The sequence below is a fragment of the Molossus molossus genome, unplaced genomic scaffold (assembly GCF_014108415.1).
Source record: "Molossus molossus isolate mMolMol1 unplaced genomic scaffold, mMolMol1.p scaffold_m16_p_12, whole genome shotgun sequence".
Classification (NCBI taxonomy): domain Eukaryota; kingdom Metazoa; phylum Chordata; class Mammalia; order Chiroptera; family Molossidae; genus Molossus; species Molossus molossus.
The window spans coordinates 7,727,093-7,743,576 of record NW_023425347.1 but is presented as its reverse complement, the minus strand read 5'-3'; the positions used below and the strand labels follow the sequence as shown (position 1 = coordinate 7,743,576).

Sequence of the window (16,484 nt, the reverse complement as noted above, 5' to 3'; positions counted from 1 at the left end):
TGATTGAATATGAAAGATGAGGAACAAGGCTGAGTCTGTGATGACTAACGTTTCTGGTTGGGCAACTCAGCAGATGGATGGTGATGCCACAGCTAAACATAAAAAGAGTTGCAGAGCTGAGTGGGCTACAAGGAAAGCAGGCAGAAGATGAATTTGTTTGGGGGATGTTGCTTTGGGGTTTCTCTGGTACATGTACTAAATCTGACTGACAGACAAGTGGGTATCTAGGCCAGGGCTAGAGATAAGGGATTTGAAAGGCATGGGCAAACAGGTGATCATTAAACCATGGGAGCTAATAATCACCCAAAGAAAAATAGGTAGGCAATGCCCATTAGTTTAGGCATTTAATAAACTGAAGAATGACTATTTATGTATCTGTTCTCTTGCACAAATCTGTTTCGTCTTTACATTCTCAATTCTGATTAAAGTGCCCATATAAGTTCTGAAATGAAATAATTCTTGAATGAAGAAGGATGTGAATGGATGAAAGTTGGGCATGTATGCCTTGCAGCACAAAAGGGAAAGTCCTCATACACAGAAGCCATCAATCTTTCCTGTTCAGGAAGAACCCTGAACTTTTATAGCACCTCCCAAGCTTAGATGCATTATCAAGGCTCCTATTTGTCCCATGACCCTGATTCCTAAACTGACAGTCATTTAGTTAACAAAAATTTGTTGAGCACCTACGATGTTCCTGGCACTGTTTGTGTAGCTACTGGGGAAATAGCAATGAAAAAATCAGATGCAATCCTAGCCTTGTGGAGCTTATAGTCTAGTGGGTAAGAGAAACATGAGAGGAACAAACAATTATAAATTTCAACTGACTTCATTGAAGGCCATTACTTCATTTAACAATTCTGATTAATACCCAAATCCCACTCCTTTATAAATGTCTTACTTTCATATGGCTCCTTGTTTGCAAATATTGCCCACAGGACTATGGCAAAGCTGTACACGTCTGACTTCTCCGAGGGCCTGGCATTGATATCATTCAGGTGCTCAGGGGCCATGTAATAGAGGGTGCCGCCATTTTTCTTAGAAGCACTCTTCATTTCCTTCTGCTCGTTCTGTTCCACTTTAGTCAGCTTACTCCATGTCTTAAAGGAAGCAACGCCAAGATCAGCTATCTGCAAGAGGTTAAACCAATGGCATTGTTCTGTGAAGATTACAAGCAAATAAGATTTGTCTTTAAATTTGGGGCTTATCATATAGACGTGAGGTACAGTGAATTTTTTCAGAAATGGTTGCAGTGGATAAGGTTAAAACAGCTACTTCTAAACAAACTTAGAAACTCTATTTCCTCATCCATCTGGAAAATCTCCCCTAAGAAATGTACATGTGAAATGTTGGTATCTCAACTCTTATGTAATTAAAACAAAACAAAACAAAACAGGAAAACTGCAGAAGAGGATGGTAGGAGCGGAAGAAAGGAGGCAAAACAGAAGACATTTCTGACATGAACAAAACCTGTTTGCTCTAATTCCTCCTTGACTCTGCATGTGTTTTTCAACTATTTCTGGAGGGAAAAAGGATTTTCTTCTCAGCAGACTTGTATAGCAGACAGTGACGTATAGCATTTTCCCAAATGGTGTCCAAAAGCCCACGGATTCGAGTTTCCAAGGATTCCAAAGACACCCTGAGGAGGAGGGCTGTGCTGTTACTGGTTTTAAGTTGGAAGCCTCAATCTAAGAGAAGATGGGAGGGGAAGGAGGAGAAAAACACAAAAAGCAGAGAGAAAAACAGCAAGGTCAGACACAAAACGCAGAGAGACGTGGCACAGCAAAACGACAGAACAACACAGTGAAGCAGAAATCAAAGGTGACAGCTTCACTTTTGCCTCTAGGAATCCAAGCATTTGGAGATGAATTTTGGCTTGTGGTTATGTAAAATCCACAGATTCTAACCCAGAAATATAAAAGATATATTATTAATGTAGATTCCCCTTAGGACAGGAATAAAAACCTGTCCAAGACTAGGACGAAGTGTTGGGCACAGACCCTCTGGCAGAGGGATGCCTGTGAGCGCAGTCCCAGGTCCTCACCCCCAGGCTCTTCCCCTTTCAGATTTCTGCACTTGGTCCGCTGCCAGAGCCAATTAGCTATGATGACCCCACTTACTTAAATATAAAGTGAACAACAACAAAATATCTTTCTACTTTCCAACTCAATGAAAAGAGTTGGAGTAAATTTTAAAAAGGAAATATAAAAAATGCAGGTGAAAGTACATGACTACGTGAAAAATATAAACTCCATCAAGTCTGAATCTTCCTTTTCAGTCCTTGGTAGAGCCTTTCGGCACCACCCTCACCAGTGAGAAACTGAGCTGGGGCTTCCTTTGAGTCACCAGGCACAAAAATGGATTCCCAGCGAAGAGTTAAAGTAAAACTACCCCAATCTTCTCCAAGCCTTTCGGTTATGGTTTACCTTAATGTGAAAGTTGTCATCAACAAGGATATTCTCAGGCTTTAAGTCCTTGTGTATCACACCTTCTCCATGTAAATAGCACATTCCTTCAATGGTCTCCATAATTATCCTTCCTTTCACAGAAAGGGGGATACTGGTCTAAAACAAGTAAAATTAGGTGCATGAAATGGAAAGGTAATCAAACAGGCCAAAGCAACTGTCTGGTTCGAGAGCAGTGGGGGCCCGCTCGAGGACACCCAGCCACCAGGCTGCCTCCTCTCCCACCTGCAGCACTGCTGACATTGTGAAGCAAGCCCCCTTCGGAAGCAGGAGTTCACCGCAGGTGCTAAGGGTATTAATGGTGTGCTTTTCAGAGTAAAACTGAAACTTCCATGACAATATGGTAATATATAAAAATGCTATACAATTACACTCCTTGAGAACAAAAGATTATTATTACTATTATTATTTAGGATGTAGGCTTACTACCTAGCATGGTGCCTGGAATGTTTGATGAATGAATGAATAAATATGCCAAAAACAAATATTATCTATGGTGTATTAATATGATATTCTATTTTGTGTTAAATATGTAAAAAATGTTATGGAAATGTGTGTATGAAATAATGTTAAGAGAGCGTCGGCCCGTGGACTGGAGAGTCCCGGGTTGGGTTCCCACTGAGGGCGTATGCGTCAGTTGCGGTTTGTCCCCGGCCCCAGTTGGGGTTGTGTGGGTAGCGGCCACTCCATGTCTCTCTCACATCGATGTTTCTCCCTCTCTCCCTCCCACTCTGTCTGAGGATGAATGCAAAAATGTCCTCAGTGAGGATAAAAAAATAAAGAACACCCTAGTGCCAGAGAATGCTACAAAAAAAAAAAAAAAAAGAAGTAATGTTAAGAGAAAAAAAGAATACAAGGGAATGTGCTCACACTGATTAGAACATGCAAAGATTAATCTATAAGATAACATAATGTCAGCCCAGCTGGTGTGGCTCAGTGGTCGAGTGTCGACCCATGCACCAAGAAGTCGCAGGCTCGATTTGAGGTCAAGGCACATGCCCAGGTTGTGAGCCTGATCCCCCCGGGGAAGGCATGCAGGAGGCGGCCAATCGATGTTTTCTCATGGATGTTTCTATCTCTCTCTCCCTCTCCTGATGTTTTCTCTCATCAATGTTTCTGTCTCTCTCTCCCTCTCCCTTCATCTCTTTTTAAAAATCAATAAAAAAATTTTTTTTTAAAACATCACACACCACTCTAATTCCCATCTGACCCCTTGACATGTCTGTCATATTTGCTGCTGCTTCCTGAGCAACTAGCATAATGCCTTGCTCTTAACAGGTACAGAAACTTAAAAAAAAATTTTTTTCGTTACTGATTTTTAGAGAGAGAGGAAGGGAGAGCGAGAGAGAGATAGAAACATCGATGAGAGAGAACATCAACTGGCCACCTCCTGCGTGCCCCCCACTGGGGATCAGGCCCACCACCTGGGCATGTGCCCTGACCAGGCATTGAACTGGCGACCTCATGGTGCATGGGTGATGCCCAACCACTGAGCCACACCGGCCAGGCGGTACAGAAACTTTTAAAAGTGCTTTAGAATTGTTAGGTTTTGGTAAACTTTTTATTTTCCTGTTGTAAAGTCTTACTTATCCAGTGTTGTTGCCTCTCTGATGTTGTACATTTAAGGTGTAAGTTTCTTAAATGCTACCAATGTGCAATCATTAATACTCCTTCTCATACAGGCCTTTACAGAACACATTCTTTAATCAACCAAACAATCCATCTTTAATTGTTATCCATTGTGCATATACCCGACATCAGACCATGTGCTTCATGCAGACAGGGCCTGTCTCTGCACTGTAGACCTCAGAGTGGCTGGCAACAGGGGCACAGCGACTGTCTGCAGGGATGAGAGAAGGGCCCGGCCACCCTCTGCGCAGGGAAGTCAGGGAGGATTGAATGAGGGATTGACCAGAAATCCCCAAGTATCTAGCAATCCACAAAAGGATTATTTTCACCAACAAGCTACGAAAGAAGAGAAAGCAATAACCATCTCAGACAAGTGCAACCAGTCGCCGTACACACCATGCGTAGCACAGCCCTCATACCTTGGCTTTGAGCACGTGCATGAGGTTGCCCTTCTCCATGTACTCCATGACGAGCGAGTAGTTCCCCTCCTCCATAATGATGCCCAGGAGCTTCACCACCCGCTCGTGCCTCAGCTTGTGCATCATCTTGCCCTCCTCAAGGAGGGACTCATTGTACCTGTGGGAGGCAAAGGTGCTGTGAAGATGGGCAGAGTAAGCCCCCTTCCCTTTGTGCCCCCACAAATGCAGTCCACATCTTTAAGGCACCCGTTGCACATGCTTGTGTCACTACTTGTTCGTGTACTGGTCTCTGCCAGGCACTGACTACAAGCTTTAGAAGGCAGAGTGATTCCTCCTTCCCAGCGACTGGCAGCGAGAGCTCAAATGTAAACGTGAGGAGCAAATGAGTGAACAGTACATGAAGAGCAACAATGGCACATTGCCTGAAAAGAGAACTGTGCTGGACAGTATAATAAAACATGCAGCCTCTCTCCCAACCACTCTGGCAAGAGAGAAAGAAGAAAAATGGCACTACCAATTGTTTTAAAGAAAGTGTTCCTGGAACCGCTAATGAATGAACCACCTTTTTAAAATTTTTTTATTTATTTATTTTTATCCTCACCCGAGGACATTTTTTTCCATTTTTTGTTCAGATAGAGTGGGTGGGAGAGAGAGGAAGAGAGACAGAGAGAGAAACATCGACGTGAAAGGGACACATCAAGTGGCTGCCACCCGCACAACCAACCAGGGCCGGGGACAAACTGCAACCGAGGTCCGTGCCCTTAGCGGGAACCGAACCCGGGTCTCTGTGGACGACAGGCCGACACTCTAACCACTGAGCCAAACCGGCCAGGGCTGAACCACCTTTTTTCTTCTCCATACTTAAGGCTAGTCCTTCCCAAACTGTGAAGCAAGTCTATTTTCACCGATCCCTCCCATTTCCTTTTCATCGCCGTCCTCATCACCCTTGATCTCCTTCCCTCTCTATTTCCTTCCCTTCATTTCTTGTCCACATTTACCAGCTGTAAACTTTCAACAGCCTCAAATCCTTGTCAGCTATACAGGGGTAGTAACCACCTTGCAGGGTTGTCTGACATGAAGCCCATGTACTGACACTTACACAGCAGTCTGCCTCATTCTGAAGCCTGTGCCAGCCTTTCCCACCACCCACTCCTGCACCCCCACAACCCCTGCTCCCTGGGGCCAGCCCACAACTGGGTCAGCCTGCCCCCGCTCCCTACTCACTCCATGCGCTTTGGCCCCGTGTACACCTTTTTCAGTATTACGAGTCCATGGGATCTGTGTAAACACAAAGACACCTTCCCGAAGCCCCCGCTGTCTAGATACTCCTTCTCCAGGAAGTCACTGGGTTGCATCTTAATGTCATCCAAAGACATGTCTGGCTTCCTTCCAAATGCTCAGAATACTCAAAATCACACCACCTTTTCTTCAACTCAGAGCTGTGCCCTGTAAAGAAAACAAGAAAACATCTCAGTGCCAAAAACTCATTGTTCAAAAAACCATCTACTTGGTGTAACTTTATTTTTTGAGGATAGACTTATAATCTCTATGATAAACTTTTTTAATTCTAAGAATCACAGAAGACCACAATTTTTATACCTTAGACTTTCATTTCTGGCAACACAGAGGACTAGAAAATTTTGAAAAACCTCCTGCTACAAAGGACCCATACATCAGGTAACATGATACAAATACCCATTCAATGCACAGCCAGGCTCAGCAGGAAGGAAAACCCCAGAGACTGAAAACAGAGCGCTGGCCACAGGGCCATGGCCCACACAGGAGCTGCTATGGAGTGAATGTTGTGTCCACTCCCAAATTCACAGGTTACAGTCCTATCTCCAATGTGATAGTATTAGAAGGTGGGGACTTTGAAAGATAATTAGATCATGAAGGTGGGGATTTGGATCCTTATGAAAGACAGGAGGGAGTTTTCTTTCTCCACCATGTGAGGACACAAAGAGAGGTGGCCCAGGAAGGGAGACCTCGCCACAAACAGGTCTGCTGGCACCTTGATGGTGGACTTCTCAGCCTCCAGAATTGTGAGAAATAAATGCCCATTGTTTAAGCCACCCAGTCTGTGATTTGTTATAGCAGCTAAGACAGTGGCCGTCGGAGGCACTACTAACCTCTCGATCCAGAGGCCAGGGTTTAAAGCCCAGATAGGGACAAGAGCTGAGGTCAGGGAATGCAAGAAAAGAGGGTTGATAGAAAGAATGTGGCACTCCTCAGTGTGCCCTTTACCCTTCCTTGAAAGGATGGACTAGGAAAAAAGTAGTCCACTAGCAAAGGAACTTGTCATAGACTGAGCCTGAGGAACAAAAAATGTCTCTGTGTGAATGTCTAACCTTGGGCCTGTCTTCAAATAGATTTGAACTTTGAATTTACAGTCCTCTTATAGCTAGGATCCCCCAAACTAAGCTTTTACATAGAAAGTGATCACAGACTGATGGCATCCCTCGATTATAAGGCTAAAACGGAACAAAACACAATCCAGCCAGGCCAGACAAAATTCCTAGAAATAAAGAACTAAATTAACATGAGCTCCTTTTCCAAAATTATAAAACACAAAGAAAAAGTTCACCATGAACCAGACTCAGCAGATATAACAAATAGCAGTATTAGACACTGCAGGTAATTAAATTAATGAATAGCCTTAAAGTAATCATGAGCAAAAGAAGGAATTTGAAGAATATAAAAAGAACAATGAACTATTTTAAAAGAATAGGACAATATGAAAAGGATGAGGATGTGGATAATTTGTACATCGGAGCTATGAAATATGCAAAGCATAAATTTCAAAGCAGAACTATTTGCTTCATCCTTTTACTCTTCTTTCATTCACTCATATTCATTCAATTTCCTCAAACTGAAATAAAGAATAAAAATCCACAGGGAAGCACAATGAGATACTACTACACAACCACCAGAATATACAAATAATGGTGAAGATACATAGCAACCAGAATTCCCATACATCGTTGGTGGGAGTATAAAACTGTACAACCACTTTGGGAAAAGGTCTGGCAGTTTCTTATAAAACTAAACATGTACCTACACTATGACCCAGCAAGTCCAATCCCAAGAGAAATGAAAATGTATGTCCCAAAAGACTTGTGCAATGGTCAAAGCAGCTGACTGGCAATAGCCCCAAATTGGAAACAGTTGTCCATCAATAAGAGAATGGGTAAAAACAAACTGTGGTATGTTCACACAATGGAATACTACCCAGCAGTAAAGAGAAACAAGCTACTACTAAATACAACAATGTGAACGAGTCACAAAAACAATGTGCTGAGTAAAGTAAGCCTTTTACAAAGAATACATACTATATAATTCCATGTACATGAAATTCTAGAACATTCGAACTAATCTGTGTTGTTGAAAAAAGACTGATTGCCCCAGGACAGGGTAAGGACTGAATGGGATGAGGCATGGGGAGCTTTCTGGGGTGAAGGTAATGTTCTAGCATCTCAGTGGGAGGTTAGGATTTACAGGCATAAGCATTGGTCAATACTCAGCAGGTAATACTCTTAAGAATTACAGGTGAATTTTATATCAAAAGAAAAATCTATAAGCATATTGAACTCTAGCTAGTGGTCTATATGCTGAAATATTTAAGGGGAAGTATACTGGTATCTCTGATTTACTTTGCGGACAGACTGGTGGATAGAGAAAAGAATAAGTGATAGATGGTTCTGTGATGAAGCAAGCAGAGTACAATGATATAAATGTTGGATATATATGAATTCACTGTACAAACTTTTTAACTTTGCACTTTAAAATTATTTTATAATAAAATGTTGGGGGTGGGGGTGTAAAAAAATAAAAGTACCTGGAAGGGATTTTCAAAACACCTAGGCTGACGGTGGTCTTGTGCAATGGTCTGCTGCAGTCAAACTCACATAACCACCCTTCCACACTTGTACAAAGGCTGTAGGTGGGCCTTGCTACCCTGGTCACATCAGAACAGTAGAGGATACTATGGACCACCTTCCTGTAACATGAGACACTGCCAAACAAGAGGAAGTACCCTCAAAAAAGTAGCACATTTTGGGGCAGAGGGTGGTGGGATGAGGTTGCCCAGATAAAGGCCATGAGGACTGAGGGGACCCGGGGGTCAGGAAGGTATTGAAGGTAAGAGAGTGGAAGCCATAATGATGGTGGAAAAAACACAGAACTTTCTTTCTACTGTATGAATTCTAGCTCTGTAATTTATTAGCCCTATGACTTGGGTACTTGACATAAGCCTCGATTTTCTCATTTGCAAAAGGAAGTAATGACTACTTCACAGGACTGGTAAGAATTATATCAAAACAAATATATATATATATATATATATATTTTTTTTTATCCTCACCCGAGGACATTTTTCCATTTTTTGCACAGATAGAGTGGGAGGGAGAGAGAGGAAGAAAGAGAGAGAGAGAGAGAGAAACATCGACGTGAAAGAGGCACATCGAGTGGCTGCCACCTGCACGACCAACCAGGGCCGGGGACAAACTGCAACCAAGGTACATGCCCTTAGCGGGAACCGAACCCGGGTCTCTCCGGACCGCAGGCCGATGCTCTAACCGCTGAGCCAAACTGGCCAGGGCTCAAAACAAATATTTGAAAAAACATTTCTTGCCTCCTTTATAGCTCTAATTCTGGTTGGCGCAGCTGCCCACATTCATCCACATTTATCCCATTTTACCAGGCTCTGCAAATGGAGTGACGCCGGGATCGCTCTTCTCAGCAGTTTTCTACTGACCAAGCCTTGTGCGAATGGGGGTGTGGTGGAGGGTGTAAGAAATAAAACATGTTTGGCATTTGTGTTAGGCCTCCTTTCCCATTTCCTACAGATACGGAAAATACATCTTAGAAGGGTATTTTACATCCCTCTTCCCCTGCAACCCGTTTTGGTACGTTCTTCTCCTGGCCAGATGCCGTCCATCCTTCGCTGTCATAGCCTCAGGGAAGCCACCCTACGTCTTCCCATTACACATTTTCACAGCACCCTGTATGTCTCCCTTGAAACAGTTAGGACAGCTGTAATTTGAGAATTATTTCTAAGTAAGCTCACAGAAGGCAGGAAATTCTTGCATAATGTCTCCAGAGCTTAGCACAGAACCTGACACATGGCAGTTGATCATTAAATGGACAATTATTATTTTTTTTTTTTTTTATAAATTTTTTTTTTTTAATCCTCACCCGAGGATATTTTTCCATTTTTTGTACAGAGAGAATAGGAGGGAGAGAGAGAGAGAAACATCGACGTGAAGGGACACATCGAGTGGCTGCCACCCGCACGACCAACCAGGGCCGGGGACAAACTGCAACCGAAGTACATGCCCTTAGCGGGAACCGAACCCGGGTCTCTCTGGACCGCAGGCCGACGTTCTAACCGCTGAGCCAAACCGGCCAGGGCGACAATTATTTTTTTAAAAGAACTATTTAATTGCCCCCAAAATAAAGGACTCAGTTAAATGAATTATGGCACATTCATAAAGTGAAATATTCTATGGCCATTCAAAATTTTGGTCTGTAAGTTAGATATATATATATGTACCCCCCCCCCACACACACACACAAACAAAAAAGACATAATGAAAGATACCAAAATGTTAGCAAGGATTATATCTGGATGACAAGATGAGTTTTACTTTCTTCTTTACACTTTTATTCAATTTTCACAAATTTTCTACAATAAACACAAATTACATTTATAACAAAATTTATTTTTAAAGGAATGAATTCCTCCACTCAAAAGTTCTTTATTCTGAGCAATCAAATCAGAGATGCTGATAAAAATTAAGTACGTATAAGGATGTTCCCAGTGACATTACAAAGAACAAAAAGCATATAGCACAATTTACATATACAGAAGAATACCTTGTGACCCATCCATACTCTGAAATACATCCAGCAGTTTTCAAAAATATTGCATGTGAATGTTTAAAAACATTTAAAAAATACTCAGAGTAAAGAAACAGAAGGAATTACAATCATGTCCTGAAATATACCTACTGGAGTATAAAATTTCAGTTTTATGAGTTCTATTTGGGATCTCTCCTTCAGCCCAAGTCTTGCCTCTTAAAATCTGCCAAGACAACTAAGATCTGAAGTGTCTCCTGCAAGCATGATTTTAGCTCAGGCGAAGCCCTCCAGGTGGGTCTGCTGCACTTTGTGAGGTTGGTTCCCAAGTCAATTCTCCTTATAGTCCTGCAGGTTTAGTCTGTTCTTTCTTAATCTTATGCATCTTTCCACTGTTTCCAATGATTTCTTGTTTTCACTCTTCCTCCCCTCACTCCCCATGAACAATTCAACTTTATGAGCACTGAATATCTTAGGCCCTGTCAGTGGTTTAGATATTCAAAAGCCACAAAAACACTACATGGAGGAAGGTAGAAACCACATCATAAAGCCAGGTTACACAATAATCAATGAAAGCACAATGACCTGTTATATTATGTTATGACACCTAATTTCATCAATTGTGTCCATTTTAATGGGATAAATGGATATTAATTCAGGAATTCAAAGAAGCAATTTTTCCCCCATTGTAATTGATTTAAAATTCCAAGAAATTTTACAAATTATCTATAAGGCAGGGTGAGTCTATATATCAAAATACTCAGTTCTAGCCCTGGCTGGGGTGGTTCAGTGGTTAGAGTATATGCCTACCCCCCAAAGGGTCACGGGTTTGATTCCTGGTCAAAGGCACATACCTAGGTTGCAGGTTCAATCCCCAGCCCTGGCTGGGACTCGTGCAGGAGGCAACCAGTCGATGTGTCTCTCTCACATCCATGTTTCTCTCTCTCTCTCTGCTCCCCCCCTTCAACACTCTCTAAAAAAAACCCAATCCTCCAGTGAGGATTAACAACAAAATCACATCTATATTCAATTATATTTGTCAATTATAACTCAATAAAACTAGGGAAAAATATAAATGAATAATAAATAATACTCCCAAAACAGGCAGAATTAATTGAAATTAATTATCTGACTAGAGTAGTGGTGACTATTGGGTGGGAGACAGGAGGTAGTGAATGAGAGGAGGCATAGGGGGGCAGTTCAGGACTGACAAATGATCTATTTCTTACTCTGGGTAATGTTTACTTTGTGATATTACACAGAACTCTACAGTTATGATCTGTGCATCTTTCTACATATGTTATGCACTAATTAAAATGTTTTTGAAAAGCTTTTAAAATATTCATATTTATCTTTCACTAGTAGAGGATTTTTTCAATTCAATGATGACCATAATGAGTCTTTCAAAAAAATGTTGGTTGCCTATTATTGGCCCCCTCCCCACCCTGCACCCTTTTCCTGCTAATAGAACTCTGATTTTACTCATGTATCTAACATGGACTTCTCTCAAGTTTTTTGATTATACAGCTTGATGTTTTGCCCAGATAAATGAGTTCTGAGCAAGGAAGAGCCAAATGATGAACAAGAGACAAGGCTGAAAGAGTTTAACTGCATTAGCACATTGTGATACTGTGAAATAAGTTTTAGTCTCATCCTTCCAAATTACAAACAAAGGAACTAAAGTTTAGAGTTGAATAACTCACCTAAAGTGGCAGATCCTGGAACCAAACCTTTAACTCTACACTCAAACTTCCACTATCAATTCACTAACACATGCTATTTCGTCTAGATAGCAAACAATAATCTGTCCTTGTTAAAATCATTTGCAAAGCCCTGGCCGGTTTGGTTCAGCGGTTAGAGCGTCGGCCTGCGGTCCTGAGAGACCCGGGTTCGGTTCCCGCTAAGGGCATGTACCTCGGTTGCAGTTTGTCCCCGGCCCTGGTCGGTTGTGCGGGTGGCAGCCACTCGATGTGTTCCTTTCACATCGATGTTTCTCTCTCTCTCTGTTCCTCTCTCTCCCTCCCACTCTACCTGAACAAAAAATGGAAAAATGTCCTCGGGTGAGGATTAAAAAAAATAAAATAAAAAATAAAATCATTTGCAAAGACCGCCCTGGCTGGTTTGGCTCAGTGGTTAGAGCGTCAGCCTGCGGTCCTGAGAGACCAGGGTTCGGTTCCCGCTAAGGGCACGTACCTCAGTTGCAGTTTGTCCCCGGCCCTGGTGGGTCGTGCGGGTGGCAGCCACTCAGTGTGTTCCTTTCACATCGATGTTTCTCTCTATATATCTGTTCCTCTCTCTCCCTCCCACTCTACCTGAACGAAAAATGGAAAAATGTCCTCTCCTCGGGTGAGGATAAAAAAAAAAAAAAAAATCATTTGCAAAGACCTAATCTTATAGTCCTGTTCAGCTATATTAAATGAATATGCTACACTCAGAAACATGAGGAACGTAAAGACTAAATTTTTAAAACATGAAAATATATGGCTTAAAATCAATATTCTACAGATTAATAGAATCACTTTTGCCAGAGTATAACATCCAACCAAAGCATGGATATATTTTTCAAACTCCCAGATCATACTGGTGGTATTAACATGTCATGGGTTAATAAGCACCAAATAATGGTTTGCTGTTTTGGAAGTTGGTATTTTAAGAATTTTTATTAATAATATTGACAATCCTGAAAGTAGACCATATCTCTGATGGTCAATATAGTTCAGATTGAAGAAAATGAAATTATCATCAGTAATAATAACGATGACGATACGCCCTAAATTTAAAACATAAGGGCTTAGTCTTCCCTTTTTGTGTTTAGAAGAGCTGAGGTTTTCCACATCTCTGACTACAATTTCCTTTTTAATCTAGCACCTACCGGATAGTTACAAACTGCAAAGCAAGTAGTAAGTCACTCTACATTCCAAAGTTCACTCAGAGCCTTGATTTCTTCAAGTGTAAAGCAGAGAAGAAAGGACTTCTGCGAAATTGGCTGATTATAACAGCCTCGGGTTTCGTCCAAAATAAACCAGAGTTCTGAGCAAGGAAGACACAAACCATCAGCAAGACACAAAGAAATGAACAGCCCCCACCCAAACACCCCTTGCGGATTTTCGTCAAATGTTTAGAAGGATGGAGTTAATTCTCTCCAAAACCCTGCAGAGATTCTGTAGCGCTTCATAAAAGCAAATGCCACTGACCGCCGAAGAGGCCTCCTAGGGTTATGACATTCGTTCCTTTTGTCAGTGCGGCTGCCGACCATTTGCTAGCTCACGTCTAAGAAGCGGAAATGCTTTTGACTGTGATTGTAACCCGCTGCGGCCCCAAGTGCCACAAAAAGGTCCTTTCAAGTAAGTCCCGGCCAGAGGCACCACTCACCCTATTATGGCAAGAGCACACACGACTGCAACCTACCGAAACTGCAATGAAAATGCATCATCCCTACCCGAGTAACAAAAAGGCCGGGTCTGCTGCGACGTCACACCGACGTCACCCCGTCACCGTGGCCGGGAACAGGCCTCCGCCCTTGTTCGGAGAGACGTGTACCCGAACCTCCCGCGGGCAGCAGAGCGGCTGAACCTCGGCCAGTCAGCAATTCTGCGCCCGACTTCCAGGAACTCTGGCAGATGTTTCTAGGACTGGACAACATTTCTTTTCTTTCTAAAGTTGTCCCCCAACTTTAAAACAGAGTAAAGCCGGAATCTTTGGCTGGAAGATCTCTGGGACTTTTTAAGACTGAGTACAAGACCCCACAAGTCGAGTCCTCCCGAGCGGGAAGAATCGGGAGCAACTGGACCCACCGCCCTAATTCCAGGAGTACGGTTCGCTCACAGTCGAACTTCCGAGGCCGCGCAGGCCCCGCCCACCACCCAAGAGGTCGACCGCCGCCCAACTTCGGACCCCCCCCACCCCAAACCCAAGAGGTCGACCGCCGCCCAACTTCGGACCTCCCTCCCCCCAAACTTGTCTCCCGTCCCCGCCTACACGCCGGATCAGAAGCCCCGCCCCTACCCGGAAGCCGAGTCGGACGAACCTGGCCGCCGCCGCCGCCGCGCAGACGCACCCGAGGTATTTACTTTCGTTTCCGCGACGAACTTCTCCAGGCCCGGGGAGGAAAGGAACGGCGGTGGAGGTCAGGAATGACTCCGATTTCGCTCCAGTCTTGCAAGGGCGGACTGGGAAAGGACACTGGAGCCTGACGGGGTTCAACGGGGACCGAACTTGGCGGGCCCGGGGGGACCAGACCGCAGTGGCCGCCCCGCCCCACGCTCACCGCCCAGCTCCGCGAGCCCCGCCGTGGCCGCCCTTCCTCGCCTGGTGGGACAGCCCTCGCCGCTCGGCACCGGAAGGTGTGGGCCGGGACGCCGCGCTGTGGAGGCCGGTCCGGTGTCTGGTCCGCTGTCCCGTCAGCTGCCCGCGCCGTCTGACGCCCGGTGAATGAGCCGTGGGGCGGGCGACGGGGCGTGGACTGCTCGCTCTGCCTCCACCCCCTGCTCCCACGGAGGAGGATGGGGAGAGCGCCGCCCTGGGGCCGCGGGGACTGGTACCCCGAGATCCGCCAGTCAAAGCTTGCCGGCCTCACTCGGAAGCGGATTGGGAGGCCAGATGGAAAAAGGAAATGTTACGTAGTCCTGGAAACCGCTGCGGGCGGCTTGGTGGAGTGAACAGCACTGGGTGGGTTTCTCAAGGGGTGGGATGCTGAGCTCTTCGTTTAGCAGCCCTAGGCTCTCAAAGTACCCTTATCATGCCTGATATTTATTTTGCAGCCCTTTAAAATGGTGATTGGGAAGTCCAAGCAAAATGAGAAATGCTATAGTGCTATATTAAAAAGCAAATCATACACACTGCGTGTTTACATACTGTAAAAAGATACAGAGTCAAGTGAATGAGAAGCCACTAACGAAGAAAATATTTGATACTTTCAACAATAAAGATGTTTTTAAAAATAATAAAAAGCAAGGAAAATAAATTATATAAAATAAAAAAAAATTTGCAAAAGACATATCTGATAAAGGACTGTTATCCAAATACATTTCATCCTTAACAACTTGGCTTTGTATTGTGTGGGTCTAATATGGGGATTTAAAAAATCTGTTTTTAAGTGGACCCACACAGTTCAAACCCACTTTGCTCAAGGTCAACTGTATTTACATTTTTGGAGGGCCAACTTAAGTTATACCCAGATTTTTGACTGACTGGGTGGTGGGCACCTCAACACCTTCACCTCTTGTTTAAGGGTAGCTGTATACTAAAAACTCTCAATTCTCAACAATGAAGAAAAGGAACAACTTAGTTAGAAAATGAACAAAAGATCTGAATAGACATCTGATGATACAGATGGCAAGTAAGCATATGAAAAGATGCTCACCATTATAGGGAATTGCAAATTTGAAAAATCAAACCACTCTTACATATTTATTTGAATGACTAAAATCCAAAATACTGACAACAAATGTTGGTGAGGATGTGGAACAACAGGAATTCTCATTCATTGTGTGAATCAAATTGGTACTGCCACTTTGGAAGAAAGTTTGACTGTTTTTAGCTTTGTTTTGCTTTTTAAGCTAAAACTCGTCTTACCATATGATTTAGCAACCACAGGTCTTGATATTAACCCAAACAAATTGAAAGCTTGTGTCTACACAAAAACCTGCACATAATTTTTATACCTTTATACTTTTCAAAAAAATGCTTATATTGATTTTTTAGAGAGAGATAGAAACATTGTTTTGAGAGAGAAACATCAACCAGCTGCTTCCTGCAAGCCCCATACTGCGGATAGAGCCAGCAACCTGGGCATGTGCCCTGACCTGGAATTGAACCTGGACCTCTCAGTCCATGGGACTTGCTCAATCTTCTGAGCAACACTGGCCAGGCAGTACCTTTATTCTTAATTGCCAAAACTTGAAGGCAACCAATATTGTCCTTCAATAGGTGAATGAGAAAAAAAAGCAAAAAAAAAAAACAAAAAACCTGTGGTCCAACCATACAATGGAATATGACTCAGTGCTAAAAAGAAATGTACTATCAAGCCACAAAAAGACATGGAGGAACCTTAAATGCTTATTTCTAAGTGAAAGAAAACAATCTGAAAAAGCTCATGGTATATTATTCCAACTATAAC

General features: G+C 43.2%; 1 protein-coding gene across 4 annotated transcripts in view; it reads right to left on the bottom strand.

Moving 5' to 3' along the window:
• The window catches only part of RIPK1 (receptor interacting serine/threonine kinase 1), a 54,929-nt gene extending 40,513 nt beyond the window's left edge, over positions 1 to 14,416 (bottom strand). The window contains exons 1-5 of one of the 4 annotated variants that reach the window (XM_036256042.1): positions 14,394 to 14,416; positions 5,735 to 5,956; positions 4,511 to 4,667; positions 2,424 to 2,561; positions 899 to 1,127 (exon numbers count right to left, since the gene is read on the bottom strand). In XM_036256042.1, the coding sequence (XP_036111935.1) occupies positions 899 to 1,127; positions 2,424 to 2,561; positions 4,511 to 4,667; positions 5,735 to 5,886 (676 nt within the window). In that variant the 5' untranslated portion in view covers positions 5,887 to 5,956; positions 14,394 to 14,416. Of the gene's footprint in view, positions 1 to 898; positions 1,128 to 2,423; positions 2,562 to 4,510; positions 4,668 to 5,734; positions 5,957 to 9,140; positions 9,164 to 9,206; positions 9,336 to 14,393 lie in introns of those variants that run through there. The other 3 variants (XM_036256040.1, XM_036256039.1, XM_036256043.1) reach the window with 3 other exon arrangements.
• Between the last annotated feature and the right edge of the window lie 2,068 nt (positions 14,417 to 16,484).